The sequence below is a fragment of the Sinocyclocheilus rhinocerous genome, unplaced genomic scaffold (assembly GCF_001515625.1).
Source record: "Sinocyclocheilus rhinocerous isolate Xijiao unplaced genomic scaffold, SAMN03320098_v1.1 scaffold321, whole genome shotgun sequence".
Lineage (NCBI taxonomy): Eukaryota > Metazoa > Chordata > Actinopteri > Cypriniformes > Cyprinidae > Sinocyclocheilus > Sinocyclocheilus rhinocerous.
In genome coordinates, this window is record NW_015640442.1 from 376750 (window position 1) to 397081 (window position 20332).

A 20332-nucleotide genomic window follows, 5' to 3' on the forward strand; every position below is an offset into this window, starting at 1 on the left:
GTGGACGGGAATTTGTGAGCCCCAGTTTTTTCAGGGTTGGTGTGTGCTGCCCACACACACACCAGATAGCGACTCCCAATACCGGAAGCGTAGCGGACAGGGGAACGACCTCCGTGGTCGCTGTCCCATTGGCAGAAAGTTCAGGGCAGATAGATAATTCAGGGCAGGCAGAGAGTTCACAAACGGCCTCTATATCCAAAACAGGACTGACAGAGGGTTCAGGGCAGACTGATGTTTCAGGGCAGGCAGAGTTTAGACTAAGGCGGGAGAAGAGGGGGCATGTCTGCATATATATCCCAATTACAGTCCACTGAGCTCAGCTCACCCTCAGCCATGGTCCAGTGGGCAGAGCTTCCCTCCACACTCTCGCTGTCCTTGATGCTCTCCCCCGTGGCGAGCTCTGTAGCCGGCTCTCGCACCTGGTCTGACGTCACGGGCTCTGGGGCGATCCTCAGCACGGTCTCTCTCTCTGGCGCTGGCTCGTCGGTAGGAGCGGGCTCTGGCTCTCCGTCAGCGGTGGGCTCTGGCTTTAGCACCACGCAGCGGGGTGATGGTGGGCTGGGCTCTGGGTCTGGCTGCAAGATGTCTGCGAGGTGTGGCTGGACTCTGATGTTACAGACTACATCCGCTTCGTCCGCTGTGAGTGTGTATCCACTCACCCACAGCGCGAAATTGATGTACTTCTTGAGGGTCCAGCTTACATTTAAATCCGCATTTCCCCTGGGCATGATATCGTCGTCCAGACCACACCAAAATCCCTCCATCAAACAGATGTCGTCGCAGCTGGCACGGTGGCAGGTGTTGAGAAACTCCTTAACATACTCCTCCAGGATACGGCCGTTTTGAAACATAAAGACTGTCCATCCATTTATCCATGTGTTGCCCCTCTTTGGGGCAACATTAATGGATGCGATATCCATGAAACAAACAAAAATAAACTAACTGAAACACTTAAAAAAAAATCGATAAACAAAACGCAGGGGTAGATCGCCATTATACTTTCCTTTTAGGTCCAGTGTTCTGTCACGGTGCGGTGTGAGAAATGCACGACGAAGATTAAGAAGAATAATCTTTAATATAATGCACATAGAAGGAATCCACAGAAGGTAGCAAGGTAACACAGGCACAACTCAACTTTAACACTGGACAACACAGAATGCACAGACTTGACTTAATAAAGGGGAGCTTGACGAGGGACAGGCAGGTGACGAGGATGAACTAATAATGACATAACGAGAACAGGACCGGAACATAACCAAATATGGGCACAAGGAACTAAGAGAGGCAAATCAAGTGGAAACAGAAACTAGGTCAAACGGAGCACATGAGGGATGAAAACACAACAAAATGTCCAAAGGGGTGTGACAGTCACAAGTGTTTTAAACTTGTTAAAAATTTGACATTGGTTGGGTCATTAAAAGTGCCTTTTCATACCAAAATGGACAAAGATGTTCAAAAATAAGATCAAGGGCTTAGTGACGTCAGCTGAAGTTGAAAGTGATTTGAGAGGAAAGGCAGGTTATTTTGAATAAAGATAAACACAGACGAATCTTGTACAGATAAGTCCAGGAATTTGTATTTAAATGTCAACAAGGTCAATTTGGAATTTTGATTTCATGTTTACTTTCCATCTAAAATGTTTCTCCAAACATTTGATGACATTTCCTTTACTAAGGAAGCAGAAGGTGGGTTTGGGGGAGGGTGGCACTTTATCGCCTTGTGACTCAAAGCACTTTCGCCAGACAGGTAAATAATATGGTAATGTGGGTGTCTGCGAGTGCTTCTTCACACACTGGGGGTTAATTGTTATTACAGGGGCAGGAGGTAAAACGGAGAAGGCTTCCGGGCTTGGTGAAATACATTAATAGGAAACATTCACTGATCTCCATCACAACATGACAGTGCTCACTACACAGTGATTTCAACAAGTTATTAGGCTTGAAAACTTTGAATATTATGACTTTATTTCAGTCAACATCCCTTCAATATGCACTTATGTGAGAGTAATGTGAAGAGACTCCTGCTTTCCAGCTAACAAAAATATAGGCCTATATTCTAAAAAAAGTTTTTCTAATGTTCTAAAAAATTATAAAAATAATTATAAAAATATTATTTCCAAATGTTCTCTGAAACATTCAAAAAGTCCAGTTATTTCTTTTTTTTCGTTTATGTTTTAAAGACATTTTTGGGGTTATGCAAAAATCAAGGAAACATTCAATTTTAAAATGTATGTACATAATGGGAACGATATTTTCGAATGTTCTCTGAACATTCTGGGAAAAAAAAGTAACATTTAAAAAAAACTTTAGATGAATGTATAAAAATTCTATGCAGTTTATGCAGACAATATAACCATTCTATTAACATTACTAAAGAACTTTGACAGAATCTTACCAAAATGTTAACCAAAGTTCTGAGAACATTCCTTGTTTGCTGGGTTTCCACAAAGACAATTTACTTGTTTGTTTGTTTAGCTTTCTATAAAAACATCTATTAAACCAATACACTGATGTGAAGAACGTTTGAACAATTTGTCCAATAAACTATCCCATTATACAGTCCAAATTATGTTCTTTTCTGAACCTGTGGCGCTGCAGAGAACCATATTGAAGAACTTTTACTTTTGAGAGTAGCTCAGTTTTATTTTAACCTTATTACTTGGTTTATTCTTCTGTGACTCAAATAAACATCTTTTCCTTCTCTATGCAAGTGTGGTCAACTCATGTGATGACATCCCTGGAAGAAAAAAAATAAAAATAAGATTGCATGTGCTTACCAGCGCGCTGATTATACACTCCAGAAGAGATCGCAGCGTGGTGTTGCAGTGCATGCATGTAACTTAAAGAAGGAAACATATCTTGTGTGTTTGCGTTCTCTGGGGTTTATCAGAGGTGCTGGGTGAAGTGCGGTGGGTTGAGAGAGTAGGGGAGGAGGCAGGGCGGTCACATAAAAACTGCCTGGAGAACTGGATGCGGGATCAGTCGGCGATGTTCTCCGTGCTCGACTATTCTTGGTTGGAGCTACAGAGATCCGCGTTCGCATTGGACTCAGTTGGTTTCTTCTACGTGATGAGGAACTAATGATCTAAACATTCGCTTCGGGCTTGGACTTTTGTTACGTGAGGTGAACTTCTTCAAAACTCCGTTTTACCGTCTTCTCATCCAGGAATACCGTGCGCATCTCTACCAATGGTAAGTTGGCATGTCACCATGCACGGTACTTCGATATGTTCTTAGCATGAATTGATTTATGCCGTATCTGAGGCATGCGCAATTATTTCGACCCAATGACACTCGTTTTGGCCATTTTGCGCGTCTTTTACGCCCTGTGTTCTCTGAAGGCGACGCGACTAACTAAAACGCTCCCATTATATTCCACAAAGCTGTCTTCACGTCTCCAGACGCAAATATTATAATCAACAAAGCTGTGCACACCGAATACTGGAGCGTTCTGCTTTGTCGAATTGTATTGGGAATTTTACACCGGATTTAATATTATAGTCTATGCTTACCGAATAGCTTAAATGTTTTAATGTTTTTTGCAAGTTTAGAACCACCAACATTGCTCAGGCACCTGACCGCGCACTCACAGGAATCCAGCCGAGTGGATGAGAGCTTCCACATCTGCTCCAAATGTACCAGTAGGCATTTCATTCAGACAGAACTGACATTCTGTTTTAATTCTGTTTTAATGTGGTGGCTAATACCACGTTTGTACAGTTTTATTTGGAGTAGCCTACGTGGCCTAAATCATGACGGTGGTATATTTTGTTTGGATAGTACCGAGCAACGTATACGATTCACTTGTATATTGAGTTTTTGGAATCTACAACAAAATTCTACATTCTGCGTGTTCCGAATCTCTGGTTTCTGCGTAGAACGTAAACTGGTTTCAAATCCAATTCTAACGCATTCCTAACTCTATAGCTACTCTGGGCTTACGCAGTGTTTACGGTGTTAGCATTAAAAACAATAGCTGTGTCCTTAATTTGATTTGATAAGTTAAGTGAAACCGGTCTCAAGTGTGCAACTGAGCTAGTATATTTGACCTCCACGAATGTTTTGAAGACTCGTACTTTGTCTGAAATGAGTTGTAGTGAAGAGTGATGGCACTCAGTCAAGCATAAGAACACGTCTGAAAGGTTTTATGAGGTACATTATTACATAAAGAGACACAACCCATGAGTCACTTGGCAGGGATGTGTATCTTTAGTTCAAGGAGGTAGAAAGCCAAAAAAAACAGAAGAAACAAGATATTGCCTAAATATCTTTTCATACCACATAGCCTACTTATTAAAAAGTAAACGCTGTTGCAAAAGCTGTCATCAAATAGTCCACTGATGATTACAGATCAACAGATGTTGTCTAGACTAGAGGTTTTATGAGGTACATTATGACATAAAGATACACAACCCATGAGTCACTTGGCAGGGGTGTTTATCTTTAGTTCAAGGAGGTAGAAAGCCAAAAAAAACAGAAGAAACAAGATATTGCCTAAATATCTTTTCATACCACATAGCCTACTTATTAAAAAGTAAACGCTGTTGCAAAAGCTGTCATCAAATAGTCCACTGATGATTACAGATCAACAGATGTTGTCTAGACTAGAGCAGAGGTCTTGAGCCTTTTTTTTAGGCCAAGAAAATGGTTCTTGATTAATGTAATAGTGTGCTTATATTACTATAATACTGTATTTGCATGCTTTGGTATGATATTCAAAACCATTAAAAAATCATTGCTTTTGATAGACTTGTACATTGTAAGGGAGGGACAATGACACAATTAGATGAAAACTTTAGTTGCATTCTTATCTTGAACTTAATATTGTCATTCACGAAAATGCATATTTCTGTTGTTTTGTTGTTTTCCATGCAAATTAGTTTGAGATCAAACAATAATCTGGAGGACCCTGGTCTAGAGATTGTGTCAGTGCAATACAGATTCTGCATCGTACATATCCATGAACTTTAGCGAGTGCACTGCAGGCTATAGGCTACTTTCCTTAAGCTGTCTCTCATTTTCCAAATGGACAGAATGCTGCTTGGATCTCCAGATTTGATTTCTGAATTAAACTTGTCAGAGGTTAGATTCTAACATAGTCTGTTACTGTGGTAGCTTACTCCCCCATGCACATCTGAAGAACCATGTGCATAACCTAATCTCATTAAGCAGGGTTAGGGTAGAGCAAAGTCGAGCGCTGTGAGATTTAAACGACTCTGCCAAATTAAAGGAAGCAAGCTGCACTATAAAACCCACTCTGCACAAAAGCACATGCACTGCACTCCGTCTTCAAACAGGGATTCTGTAAATATTTAGGGCAGTATCTGTACACTTAAACAAGTGTAGGTGGTCTGAAGAAACCAATTGTTTGTGCTTTCTTACATGTTTTCTGGCATGGCTGATTAAAGTCTTTTAGTTACACTCGTTTTTATGGTTTGCTCTCGACCTAATGAACTGTTTGAATAGCTGCGCTAGCTGCACTGTCGTTCAAACGGCAGATTTTATGATTCTAAAAACCACTGGCCTTCTGTTAAGAATCTAACACTGTGCTTCGGTAGATCAGTCAAGAATCACACCGCAAAGCCACGCTAGTGTAACAACTGTGAAGACGGAGAGAGAGAAATAACTCTCATGACCACACACACACACGTGTTCTTGTTAAAATGCATCATTCCTGTTCTGTTTGAATAGCTGCGCTAGCTGCAACGGCAGCTCAATCGTTCAAACGGCAGATTTTATGAATCTAAAAACCACTGGCCTTCTGTTAAGAATCTAACACTGTGCTTCGGTAGATCAGTCAAGAATCACACCGCAAAGCCACGCTAGTGTAACAACTGTGAAGACGGAGAGAGAGAAATAACTCTCATGACCACACACACACACGTGTTCTTGTTAAAATGCATCATTCCTGTTGTAATGGTTGGACTTGCTCCAGCGGAACTAAGTCCAAGAAATGACCAAATGCATGCGTTGCTACGCTCAACTATTGAGTTCAGCTGTGGATTCAGTGATGCACTTGTGATTGTTATTAGTGCAGTTACTCTGTTCTCAAATGAATCGTTGAAAATCTCATTTGTGGAGTTGCATGGTGGTTGCAATGAAGATATCTCTTTAAATCCATTCTGCTTTTGGCGCAAATTAGGTAGCTACATATTTGGATGTTATGGGTTCTAACAAATCACGGTGTTGGACCAGGATGGTGCCGCTTGTATGGCCAATCTGGGTTGGGGGATTTTTAAAGACTCTTTAGGAAGGCTTTTTAAAAGACCGTCAATAAAAGAGGCAGTCTGAGATCCCTTTGTTGACAAACGAACCTCTATTTGTATGTAAATCGAATTGCCATCTTTTCAGGTGTTCGCACCTGGCCGTCTTGTGCAACACGTTATCAGTGCTCATTTACAAGCAGCATTTTAGTTGCTTTAAGATGTCAGTCTGGCCCAAACTTGCATTTTGGTTTTAGTGAAATCATGCCATGCTTATTCTGAAATGTTTGCTGTAATCGGATTACTTGAAATATTAATTGGCAAATACACCCTTGTATTTCAGGAAAGGAATCTCACCGCAGTTCTTAAACAGCCTTCCAGGACCACGTAACATTCACTTGAGGAACTCGTCCTGTATCAGCTCTCCACAAACATGGACTGTTTTCCCATGCTTTATTTTCTGTCGGTAAGTGGACCACGCCTATCCAGTCCTAATCGTGTGACAGGGTTGTTACATATTTGGAGCAAATTAAAAGGCTTAGTCATTCTTTACAAAAACAGTGGTCAATAAGGAGTTTTGCTTTCAGCTCTTTTATGTTGCGGTGCAAACACTTGAAAATTGTAGGTTGCTGTCCTTGTTTGACATCGGTTTTGACTACCAAACTGTAGTTTGCTTCGGCCCTTAAAGGGATAGTTATCCCCAAAAATGAAAATTATATCATCATTTACTCACCCTAATGTCATTCCAAACCATTACAAAATGCCTTTTGTGGAACACAGAAGAAGATATTTTGGAAAATATGTCCATAACACTCTTAAAACTAAAGGTTCTCTTTGGCATCTATGGTTGCACGGAGAACATCTATGGAAGCTTTCCATTGCACAAAAGGTTCTTTATAGTGGAAAAATAAATTTAAATATTAAAATGTTCTTCACACTAAGAAAAAAAATGTTTTATAAAGGTTCTTTGGGGAACCAAAAATATAAGTCAGTGGAGTCCAAAGGAAGTCACACAGGGTTGAAATGACATGAGAGTGCGTAAATGATGACATTTAATTTGATTTATTTATTTTTGGCAAATGACCCCCAAAACTACTAACCTTTGTTCATTATGCCGTTATATACAGATTTTTAATTGTATAGCAGTTATCTGGAATAAATAAGGTCTAAAACATACTCTACGCAAACCCAAACACTTCTACACTGTTAGTATATAAAGCAAACAAAGATTATTGGAGAACATTTTACAAGAAAATCAGTCTTTCTACATCAAAGTGTAACATCATGCTAATTCTTTGTAATTAGTTGTGAAAGTAATGGCATTTATTAGAGTGAAAATTTTTACTCCACCAAATTTTTTGGAAATTTTTTTATGTTCACTCTTTTCTTTAAGTTTAATGTGTTACTTGCCACTTCTTTGTAATTATCTGTGAAATTTGTAAGCAATTTCAGAGTGAAATCCTACATCATTTTTTTCCCCAGTATAGCTACGTAAGCTAAATTTTGTGTCTTGTTGCATTCTGAAACATGTCAGATGCATTTCTTGTACTTTTAGTTCAACTACTGTCTTGGTGGAGCGACACTTTAAAGGGAATGTTGCTGGGAATGTTAGTAGAAGGAAAAATAATAACTTGAATAATAACGCATATAGTCTAATGATGCAGACATTTGAAGGATGCTTTGTCGCCCCCTTGAGTACGGAGGTCTGTTGAAGGACCACATATTTGCAAATCATTGACTAAGCATTCTGCCTTCGAGAACTTGCGTAAAGTATGTTTCTGACCTAAATGTCAATGACATTTTAACGGTATCCAGTTTAATTATTGAAAGCAAGGTGACAATGGGGAGTCAAACATCTTTCATTGAAGTCTTGCTTTTCTCTTCTGCTTCCCGAAATTGCCCACCAGAGACATCATGATTCCTGGTAATCGAATGCTGATGGTCATTTTATTATGCCAAGTCCTACTGGGAGAGAGCAGCTATGCTAGTCTAATACCCGAGGAAGGGAAGAAGAAAGCATCGGCTCAGCACCTGGGTCAGAGTCATGAACTGCTGCGGGACTTTGAAGCCACACTGCTGCACATGTTTGGGCTGCAGAAGCGACCGCGACCCAGCTACTCGGCTGTGGTGCCCAAGTATCTGCTGGACCTGTATCGCCTGCAGTCAGGGGAGGCCGAAGACGCCGGAGCCCACGACGTGAGCTTCGATTATCCCGAAAGGTCCACGAGTCGCGCAAACACTGTGAGAGGATTCCATCATGAAGGTAAGACAGCGGAGACGGTGGCACTTGACAAATGCAGACTCAACCCAACATTTAAAAAGTCTCTGCACCACCACACTTTGTCATGTGGATCCTGTCGAGGGACTTTTCTCAGCATGCAATTATTTTTAATGCTACTCTACAGATTTCTAAATAAAATCCTGTTGCCAGCAATGCGGTCTCTTAGGCGGACAGAATTCCCAGAAGGCTTCAGAAAAATACACATTAAGTATCAAGATGATAGAAGGCCATCAGCATAGTTAAACAGTTTATTCTTGTTATTTTACTTTTCTTTATACCTGCATACAAATGAGTAAGAGTTGAGAGATTCAGCTACGTTGAAAAATGGACAAGGAATAAGTGGAGTGGATACCACTGAAAATAAGAGTGCATTGGTAGAGTCACCAGACATAAACATGTTGGTCAATATGACCTACTTATGACTTAATTTAACTGTAAACAAAAGCTAAATCAGCTCTATGATACATGTTATTATTTGGATCAATACTAAATGAATAAATATATGAATTATTAAATGATTAAATGAAATACTAAATTATTTTAAATATTTGAGAACAATCTTATAGATTCTGGCAAGAGGAAATAATCCACTACAATGCTAAAAACAATTCACCTAGAGACAAGACAAACATGGCAGCAATAGTATTACAATATTGATATCTGTATTAAGTTACTTGACGTCCTCTCTCATGCAACTCTGTGAGTCTTCTACCAGTTTCTCATTCTTCTGAATGAGGTTTTCAGTGGAGACTCTTGAGTTTATAGCCATCTGTTCAATAAAGTAATTCTGAAGTCAAAATGAGAGAAAGAGAGTGATATGAGAGACATAAAAGTAGGAGATGTAGGAAACTAGTTACCTGGATGAGAGATCCGTAATACAGTTTTATTCTAGACAGCAATTCTGATTTGACTGCCATGACTGACCAATCAAAACCAAGTAGGAGCCGTGTAATATGGAAAGAGTGAAATAACAGGAATTAATATGAAATGTTGGTAATATTGCTTGAAAATCTGTAGGTTGAGCATCAGTGCATTAGCATGTATTACTTTGCATCACTACAATGTATTGAATTACATTGTAATTAATGCTAGGTATCATTTTAGTAGATAATTGTGTTCATAGTATTCATGTTGGTTACACTTTATTTTAAGGTGTCCTTGTTATAGTGTAATTATACATTTAAGTACTGAGTAATATTAATTAACTACATGTACTTACTGTATGGTTAGGGATAGGGTTTGGCTTAGAGTTAATTGCATGTAATTATGCACAATTAAGTGTTATTATAATAGTAAGTACATGTAACATGTGTAACAAGGACCCCTTAAAATAAAGTGTTACCTTCATGTAACACTTCAAAAACCTAAAATGGCTGTCATTTATTCGAAGAGCATTTTAATCAAATAAACGAAAATCATGGATTCTGGTTTAAACCATGTTTGTTCAGTTCAGTTTTCTTTGAACAATCCTCAGAAAATTAAAATAAACAATTTTGTTTAAATAGTATTTTAGTGTTGATGTGCAGATCATATAATGACTATATTTACTGACTGCAAGAAATTGTGGGGTTTTTATCATTTTCTTCTGGTGTTTTTGTGTGTGATATCACAATTTTTATAGTAAGTAAACTAAAACTAGAAAATTATAGCTATAGCATATTATAGCTAATTTAGTTTTTGTTTATATTAAATTAGTGCTGTCAAACGATTAATCGCGATTAATCGCATACAAAATCAAAGTTTTTGTTAGCATAATACATGTGTGTGTTCTGTGTATATTTATTATGTATATATAAATACACACAGTATATATTTTTGAAAATATTTACATGTATTTACATGTCTATATTAATATTCATATAATTTAGATTATAAATAAATATATTTAATATATAAACATAACCTATTTTTCTGAAATGTATACATGCATGTGTGTGTATTTATATATACATAATAAATATACACAGTGCACACACATATTATGTAAACAAAAACTTTTATTTTGGATGCGATTAATCGTTTGACAGCACTATATTAAATCTAAATGTAAGGTTTGAACCAAACCATAAATATAATTTGAGAAAACTGATACATTTGAGTATTTTTTTATCCAAAGTGTCACAGTTAGGATGCCTAATAAGTGCATCTTCTACCAGTTTCTTGAGCTGTCCTCTGATTTTCCTCCTCTAGAGCACATGGAAGAGCTGCAGTCAGGCGGCTCACCGGAGACTCCTCTGCGCTTCGTCTTCAATCTCAGCAGCGTCCCAGAGGAGGAACTCATTTCTACCGCAGAGCTTCGTATCTACAGGCAACAGATAGATGATGCAATCTCAGATCCCCAACCCACGGGAGACGACGGTCTCCACCGGATAAACATATACGAGGTGCTGAAGCCCCCGCGGGCCGGGCAGCTCATCACGCAGCTGCTGGACACACGGCTGGTGCGCCACAACACGACCCGATGGGAGAGCTTCGACGTGAGTCTCGCCGTGCTGCGCTGGACCCGCGACAAGAGCTCCAATCACGGCCTGGCCGTGGAGGTGGTGCCCCTGAACCCAACCTCACGTCACCAGGGACGCCATGTACGCGTAAGTCGCTCCTTGCATCCGCTTCCGGATGAAGACTGGAACCAGCTTCGCCCGCTGCTGGTCACGTTCGGGCACGACGGCAAAAGTCACCCGCTGACGCGGCGAGCGAAGCGCAGCCCAAAGCAAAGAGGTCGCAAGCGCAACCGAAACTGTCGGCGGCACGCGCTCTATGTGGACTTCAGCGACGTGGGCTGGAACGACTGGATCGTGGCGCCGCCCGGATATCAGGCGTACTACTGTCACGGGGAGTGTCCGTTTCCTTTGGCCGATCACCTGAACTCCACCAATCACGCTATTGTGCAGACGCTGGTGAACTCGGTAAACACCAACATTCCCAAGGCCTGCTGCGTTCCCACCGAGCTCAGTGCAATCTCCATGCTCTACCTGGACGAGACGGACAGGGTGGTGCTGAAAAACTATCAGGAGATGGTGGTGGAGGGATGTGGCTGCCGCTGACCGGGCCACAGATACACCCTGGACACTTATTTATAACGTCCGTGTTGAGATGTGTGTTTCTTGTCTCCTCGATCATATATTTTGACAAAAAAGTATATATAAATATATATTTATATCAACATAATTAAAAAAAATTTAATAAAAGCGTCGTTATTTTAATTATAATTCAGCTGTACAGCTTTTCATAATGCATATCAGACTGTACAAGGGTTTTTCTATGAGCTAGAAGAATTAGCCACTAAAAAGTTTATTTACTGGTAGTATTTATTTCTTTAATACAATATACATTCACCAAATGCGTAGCCAAGCGAACCCCTCAGAAAGCATCATTTGTGTACTTAAAATAGAGCACTGTGTGAAATGCTAGGAAAACTGATTTTCTTGCTATATCAGACGAAGAGATCAGATGTGTATTGATGTGCATCAGCATGTGATTTACATGTTCCCAAAATAACTTTGTTGTTAAATAAATTGTGAAAGATTCCAACAACAACGTGAGATTAATAAAAGGCAGTGTGACGCTCTGTTTAAAGAACAAAATCATGATATACAGTTCTGTAGTGCAGTTGTGTGTGTGTGGGTATACAGTTCTAAAACCGTATGTATTAATATCAGTTTGCTCATTTTCAAACATATTTTGTGAATTATTAACTGCCTAATGCTGATTTTGCATATTAGCTGCAAGCTACTTTTCCACCTAATCCCAGCCTATTTTCAAGCCTCTACTCTATGTTTGTCCAAAAATAGCACACTTTTAAAATGAAGAAGGAATCATGTTTATTACATATTATACATGGCATGTTATACATGACCTAATGAAAAAGAAAAAACATTTTCTTGTACAGATCAATGTCCAAATATGTAAACAAATACCTATTTTAGCACATTTGCGGCAATTAATCACTTAGAATCAAGTAACAATGCAATAAAAGAAAAACATGTGAAATGCCATAAAGCCTGTCAAGAACATGTCTGGGTGATATACAGTAGGCTAATACCCCGTTAATAACAATTAAGCACAATTTACATCCCACTTCTCATTATTTTAATGCAAAAAATATAAAAAGTTATTTTACATTACAGAAATCATTAACTAATCAGAATTATGACTGAGGAAAAAAAAAAAAAATATATATATATATATTTTTTTTTTTTTTCCTCAGTCATAATTCTGATTAGTTAATGATTTCTGTAATGTAAAATAACTTTTTATAACAAACAAAAAAAAAACAAGCTGGATGACTGGCTTATAAGTGAAGTGGGAAGTGAAAGTCTGTGCTGTGAATTAACACACCTCTCCTCACCTGGCAAACACTAAAGCTATGAATAGCCTACTGATAGTGTGTTAATGACAGCTGAAGGCATTTTAGACTAGATTCAGTGAAGATAAAGCATGCATACCAAAGAAATCATGATGATGAATATTATTATTATTATTATAAATTGATATGTTGTCTTTATGTGATTGAACAGTAGAGGTCTGCACTAAGCAAAAAAAATGCTTAGAGATACATGTTAAGTACATGACGCAGGCCGGAGAGTGAATGCATGGTCATACCTAAAAGAAACTGATTTTATAATTGTTACCCGTCGAGTCCAGCAGACGCAGCTTCACACCAGTCCTCATCCAGGTGCGTCTGTGATCCGCCCAATAGCGGCTAGACAGCGTGACTCTGGCGACACGGCGCTGCGCACGTCGCGACGCGACAACAAATCAAAGGTGAGACGATGTGCAGACAGACCATCAGCAGACTTAATACAGACGCCTGTCAGGCTCTAAATCACTCATTTACTGCCCTATTCCACGATAACACCAACGGAAGCCCTTTGAACTGTCGATAAGCGTCGTTTGGCATCACTGTTCGATCATCTTTCACTCTTTTGTTAAATGCTTTTCGGGTTTAATACTTAAATTGATCAAATCCTCTGGTGCTACCTACAGCTTGCGTGAATATAGACACTTGTCAAAAATATTGTGAAGGATTTCTGTCAAAACTTGGATTCAGTCATAACGGGGTCCAATAAGAATCTCCAAGAATGACTAAATACTAAATGCCTTTTAATTCTTATTTGATTAGTTCGGGAGGATATAATCGTTATGCTGTACATTTCCATTAGGGAAAACATACACACATACATAATAGACAGACAGACAGACATAGATAGATAGATAGATAGATAGATCATTTATTTAATTTGAATTAAATTTATCTATTTTTGACAGAAAATTTTTTTGGCACAAAGATTATTAGAAAATAATTTGGTATGGTGCATTAATAGCATTTTGGTGAGCTGATCATCAGTGTTTGGAAGTAACTAGTTACATGTAACGGAATTACGTAATTTAATTACAAAATAAAAGTAATTACAGTTACTGAGAAAAAAATGTGTAATTAAATTACAGTTACTTATGAAAATGTTAATTATTACAAAAGGGGTTACATCTGATTTTTTTTTTTTACACACACCCACATAGAGATTTAATTGATTTCTTTAATAAATTGTAGTGACTGCTCTAAAATATGAAACACCAATGTTTCAGGAGTTTAGAACATGCTTATTCGATAACTCTTTTATTTCCTATATGGGTTTATGTATAGCTATGCTTCATTTTTTAAGAATAATTGTTTTTTTCCAAGGCATTGTTAGATTCCAGACAGTGTTTCTTGTCATAGCTATGCAAAGATTTGATTTCTAAAACAGTATCATAGCTAATGAAATATTTCTTGTTATGATTTTAAAATGTCTTGTTATGATTGTAAATATGTATTTAACCTCAGAATGATCTCAAAGTAAGTCTGATTTTGTGGCTGTGCTTCAAAGGGGACATTGGATGCCCGTCTTCCACAAGTTTGAAAAAGAAAATTCCACATTTTAATTTTCAAAACTTTTTTTTCCTGAGATGACTCATTTACAGCGATGAACGTGCAAGAGAAGCAGCATCACATCTAATCTTTGAAGAGAAAAAAAGCCCACAACATTTGTCTTCTCTCTTTGCAAAGCTTTAGTCAAATTACCTCAGCCTGGAGGTACAGGCTTGCCACTTTTCCTTTGAAGACTATATCAGACACAGGTTTGTCAGATGAGGGAAGGTAGGAATTTAATTTTGAAGTGGCTTAGGGCAGAGGCTGAGCTTTTCCAAGTTTTCTTGGAGCAGATGCACATCGACTGGCCTCCCTCCATCAAGATAACATCGCTCATATCACACCAGACCCTCACAGAAGGATGCGCAGAATCACCTGCTGCAGTTACAACAAAATAACCAACAACTTGGGTGCAATCTTTGAAAGGAGCGTTTTTAAAATCCACGCAAGAGTCTCATCTAATGGGTCTCTTTATGTGTGCATTAAGGCCGTTTTATCAAAGTCACTTGGTAGTTGGTTCAGATGAAGTAGGTTTGTTGTTTCTTCTGCGGGTTATTGTTGAGCAGGAGGTTTCTCTCTGTGCGGTCCGCAGCTCGGACTTGTTTCATCATGCACCCTCGCAGCAGCTCTTAAGCAGTGGATGTGTGGCTTGTTTTGATGGCAGGGGATCAGTTGGCTAATAACGGCTGATGTCAGTGCAGGTGGAGGTCAGATCCTCTTGTTTCACTCCCCCGCTCACTGCACCGTATTCATGCACGGCCCCAAGTGTACGGAGCGGGAGCCAAGCGGGTGACACACTAGAAGTGGCCGGGTTATGCAGGGTTATTCATGTCACACAGTCTCGGCCTGGTCCTTTGCTCTGGGGTCTGAGTTGCATCTGAGATCTAGATCATTCAGCTGGAAGTAGCTAATGAGGGATCTGCATTAACACTGCAAACAAAACTCAGTCTTTCCCTTGAAGGATCAAAAGTCATGACCCCGGAAGAATAAAATCTAAGAAATCTAAGACTAAGCAGCTTTATCACTTGAACTATTCAGTAAAATTCAGAGCTTAACTTGTTTTGAACCCACAATACACTCACCCTTAGGCCATCCAAGATTAGGATGAGTTTGTTTCTTCATCAGATTTGGAGAAATGTAGCATTGCATCAGTGTCTCAGCAATGGATGCTCTGCAGTGAATGGGTGCCGTCAGAATGAGAGTCCAAATAGCTGATAAAAACATCACAATAATCCACAAATTATCCATACCACTCCAGTCCATCAGTTAATGTCTTGTGAAGTGAAAAGCTGTGTGTTTGTAATAAATCCAACATTAAGATGTTTTTAACTTTAAACTGTTGCTTCTGGCTAAAATATGAGTCCTCTATCTATAATCCTTCTAACTATAAAGGTCATCTGGTCTGAATCAGGAGAGAAATCTACTCATATTTGGCACCATTTACAAGCCAAAACAGCTCTAAACACATATGTGGCTAGATTTTGATGTGAGAGACAACAGGAGATGGACTTTTCACTGGACAAAGCTTTATTATGGATTATGGACTCGTATGTCTTAATGATGGATTTGTTTCTTACATCTTTTGTCTTCTCCAGATGTTAACTGATGGACTGGAGTGCTGTGGATTATTGTGATGTTTTTATCAGCTGTTTGGACTCTCATTCTGACGGCACCCATTCACTGCAGAGCATCCATTGCTGAGACACTGATGCAATGCTACATTTCTACAAACCTGATGAAGAAACAAACTCATCTTGGGTGGCCTGAGAATGATTAAATTTTCAGCAAATTTTACATTTTAGATGAACTATTATTTGAATTCCATTTTTTCCTCAAGGAAAATATTGATCAGACTTGTAGGTCAGACTAGTTAAGACAGTCTAAGTTTATGCAAAGTAATCCCAGATGTTTTCAAATGTTTTAATGCAGAAAACCGCAAATATGATGTTCCTTTTGCAGCTATATATGTTCATGCAGACTCGTTTATACCATGCGAGAAAAAAATAACCATGATATAAAAATTAAATAATTGGATTTTATGTTGTACTAGAAAGCATTTAAAATATCACAAAAATTATTTTTTATAGTTTTAGAAATTAAAAAGTATAACAGTAATCATATAAAATTTTGTCAAATGTGTTTAAAAAATGATTGCTTTAAACATTTGATCCCAGACTGCACTTTGGAAATCCCTGCTTCAAAGTGCGGTCACATTTACGGTTGCTCGAGGCAAAATCCAGCCAAACCAATAGGAATCAGAGGCATTGAGAGTTTTGTGTGAAGACACAGTTCCACGTGCAGATTTCACAACGGGTTCATGTTGGTCTCATGAATTGGCCGCGCAGATCAATAGAAAGCTGCGTGGTTTGAAAGTGACTTCTGTGTGCTTCATACATCTCATACTGACAACAGACAATGAATCCGTTTCTGTATACGAGATTTCGCTGAAGTTTAGCTAATATGATGGCATCCTTAGACTATTGCACTGAGAAAATATTACAAAATTCCAAATATTCCAAAACTGTTTTCTATTAAAGGGGTCATCGGATGCAAAACTCACTTTTACATGTTATTTGAACATAAATGTGTGTTGGCAGTGTGTGTACACAACCACCCTATAATTATAAAAATCCACCCAGTGGTATTTTTTAAATCTCTATAAATAATATCCCCTTTTTCAAATCAAGTCATTCTCAGATTCTTGGCTGTGTGACGTCACACAGACCCAGGCGGTAATAAAAAGGGTGTTTTTTACACTACCATTGAGAAATTTTAACCAAAGTATGTTATAGACTTTTCATTAAGACGGGCATGCGATGACCCCTTTAAATGTATTGTAAAATATATTGTAAAATCAGAAATGTTTCTTGAGCAGCACATCAGCATATCAGAATGATTTCTGAAGGATCATGTGACACTGAATGACTCAGCTTTGATCACAGCAATAAATTACATTTTACTGCAAATTCACATAGAAAACAGCTAGTTTAAATTGTGATAATATTTCACAATATTACCGTATTTACTGTATTTTAGATCAAAATGCAGACTTAATTGGCTAAAATCTAAACAGTAGTGTAGATCATTTGATGAGAAAAGCAAAATCTTTGAGACATATTTGAAATGGTTTCTCAAAGAAAGAAGTCTCAATTTGATTTTTTTTATTTGATCTCATTGCTGTCTAGGAGAAAGAACTGAGACATTAAAGAGACCCCATGCATTAATGTTCTTTCTTAAGTTTAAAAACCCACCTTTTACTCTTACTTGGGTACATCCTCGTATCTCAGAAGCAGGGAGAAGCTGCTCCATTTTCTGGTTTATGCACCTGCCAGCGATGGATTTGGCTGAAATACTCAGTCGTACTAATTAGAAGGGCTGTTCACATACTTCTGACATGTAGTGTGTATATAAAACATTAATGATCTGAAAAGATTGATCTTGTGGCAGTGATCACGTTATGGTCCCTTGCACTTGTTTCTGATTGCTCTAAACGACCTGTCATTTCTCTTTCAGTGGAAACACTTTGATGTGACGAGGTAAAGGCCCTTTTGTTTTCGGTGTAATTTTGGAGCCGGTAGCGTGCCTCAGCGGTGGGGTTCTCTTCCCTGTTGTTGTGCAGTTTCATTAGGTACAACTAATGAAAAGATGGCCCTCGGATATCCCCGCTGGTGACTGTCCACTGGCCTCTACTTATTTCCCATCATCCCTCTTAACCCTTCAAACAGGTGTGCTTCTCTCATGTTTGAAGTCTCTGCCCGTGGCGCTGAACACAGTCAACAATCAGCAGTCAAAATGTCCCAAAAAAAAAGGGCTTGTTTTTAGGCAGTTGGCATTTAGAGCACCTTCTTAAAAAGACTAATGGACATTTCTGTCTATTTACTCACCCTTGTCTTGTTCCCTTCAGCATTTTTCTGTGCAACATGAAAGGTGTTTTTTTTTTTCATCACACACACCTCCTTCCATACAGGGATAGTTCATATTGACCACATCTCCAAAAAGAAACAAAAAGTGCCATAAAAGTGTTCTAAAAATAGTATGCACCACTATTTTGCAACATTTAAACTCTTCTGAAGCCTTAATATGCTTTGTGTGAGGATCAAACGCAGCTCAGAGTTTCACTGAATATAACCACCAGCATCAAAGCTCTGAAATATAATTTGAAGTTGGTTTTAGATTCAGCTTGGGTTGGGTTGGGCAGCACTGATTGCCAAAACTCAACAAACGTGTTGTAAATCCGAACAGTATTTATATCATTTTTTACCTCTAATACACCACTATGTCTAACTGTCTTTGAGCGCGCGCACGGCATCCGGTGCGTGAGGTGTGTACGCGGTCTGGCGTAGTTTACGCAAGCGCCGGAAGTGATCTCTCGCGCGTATACGTCACTCATTGTTCTGGGTGAACTATTCCTTTAAAAGCACAAAATCAAGACAGTGAGCACACAGTTTAAATCTGATTAAGACTGTGTTAGCCTTGAGGTTTTGTTAAAATGTGGTGGAAAAAGATGTTCAGGGAGCCGTCTTGAATCAGTAGGCTTCTCAGAGGTCCTCTGTGAAAGGTTTTTCTCCTCACAGACAGGTGAGCGAGGCTTTGAACGCTGCCGTTTGAAAGCGCAGATGCGAAACAAGATCTGTAACTCGATCTCGGGGCAATTAGAGCCACAATAGAATGCTTATTTATTTGACTTCCTTTGATTTTCAAATGATGTTTTAAGAAAACTAAATCAAAATGAGCTTCATTGGTGTAAATATGGACTCAGTGGGTTTGAACATTGTTTCTCTTCTTCGAGTTGGTGTCACCTCATTGCTCCGTTCTTGGGCAGGGGTTAAAAGCGGTTTTGTTAGCGAAGGGTTCGAAGTGCACTGCAGTCAACCTTTTTCTCATGTTTGTAGACAGACGGGGAGGGCAGTCGGAGGAGGAGGGGGCAATTCCCACCCTTTTCCTTTTTTCTGCGAGTATTCTTCTCTGAAAGGAGTGTGACCACCGGATCCGCCTGGGATGAAATGTCATATCTCAGAGTGATCTTTATCGCTTAATTGCTTCCTTTGTCTCCCATGATTCCCCAGGCCCTGCCATGACTCTGTGGGCAGGCTGGGCTTTGAAGTGTCAGGGGAGGTTATAGGGATACGGACTGAGCCGTGATGCTGGTCGAGACTGGGAGGTGCTGTGATGTGTCTGACGGCTCGCTGCTGCTGCTGGCGCACTAAACTTACCTGTTGAAGAAGAAAAACACACAAAATCATGCTAAATAACAGAGCCTTTACACGGTCAGGCTGTGTAATGTGTAGTTTTCGTCTATAAAGAGATTGTTGTCCAGCTTCCTAAAAGAAAGAATAATTCACAAAAAAAAATACTTACTCATGTTGTTCCAACAACAATGTTTTTATCTAATTTTGAGCTAAAAAACAAACAAACAGAAAATCTAAATTATGAGATAAAAGTCAAATTATAGTTATGAGATATAGGGCCAGATTTACAAACAGCAGCTGATCTTATTGCATATGCATTTATCTCCCTTTTAGACGCAAAATGTATGGGAGGAGAGTATTTAAATGAATCACGCAACATGATTTACTAAGGTTTACGGTAGTCAATTTACTGAGAGCATGTGGTAGGAGAGAATTTTTTCCTCTCATATTAATTTATTTGGAATGCCAGAGGAAGACATTATCCAAACATATCGTTTGGTTGTTTGCGACCTTGCGCTAATTTGCATTGCCTTTAATTTGCCTTGTTTAGTAAACGTCAAAATTATGACGAAAAGCCAAAATTATGACATTAGTTATGATAAAAGTCTAAATTATGAGACAAAAAAAAAAAAATCATAATTATGACATAAAAACACATAATTACATAATTATGAGATAAAAAGTCAAAGTTATGCAATAAAAGGTAAATTAAGAATTAAAATCGATAAAATAATTACCGTCCAAATACTGAT

General features: G+C 38.8%; 1 protein-coding gene across 1 annotated transcript; it reads left to right on the forward strand.

Annotated features, from left to right (window-relative positions):
- Nucleotides 1–2913: 2913 nt before the first annotated feature.
- Nucleotides 2914–11666, forward strand: LOC107752724 (bone morphogenetic protein 4-like). The gene is made up of 4 exons (XM_016568749.1): nt 2914–3191; nt 6546–6668; nt 8110–8465; nt 10674–11666. Exons 3-4 carry the CDS (start codon nt 8117–8119, stop codon nt 11525–11527), a joined length of 1203 nt encoding a protein of 400 aa, XP_016424235.1. The 5' UTR covers nt 2914–3191; nt 6546–6668; nt 8110–8116; the 3' UTR covers nt 11528–11666.
- Nucleotides 11667–20332: the final 8666 nt, after the last annotated feature.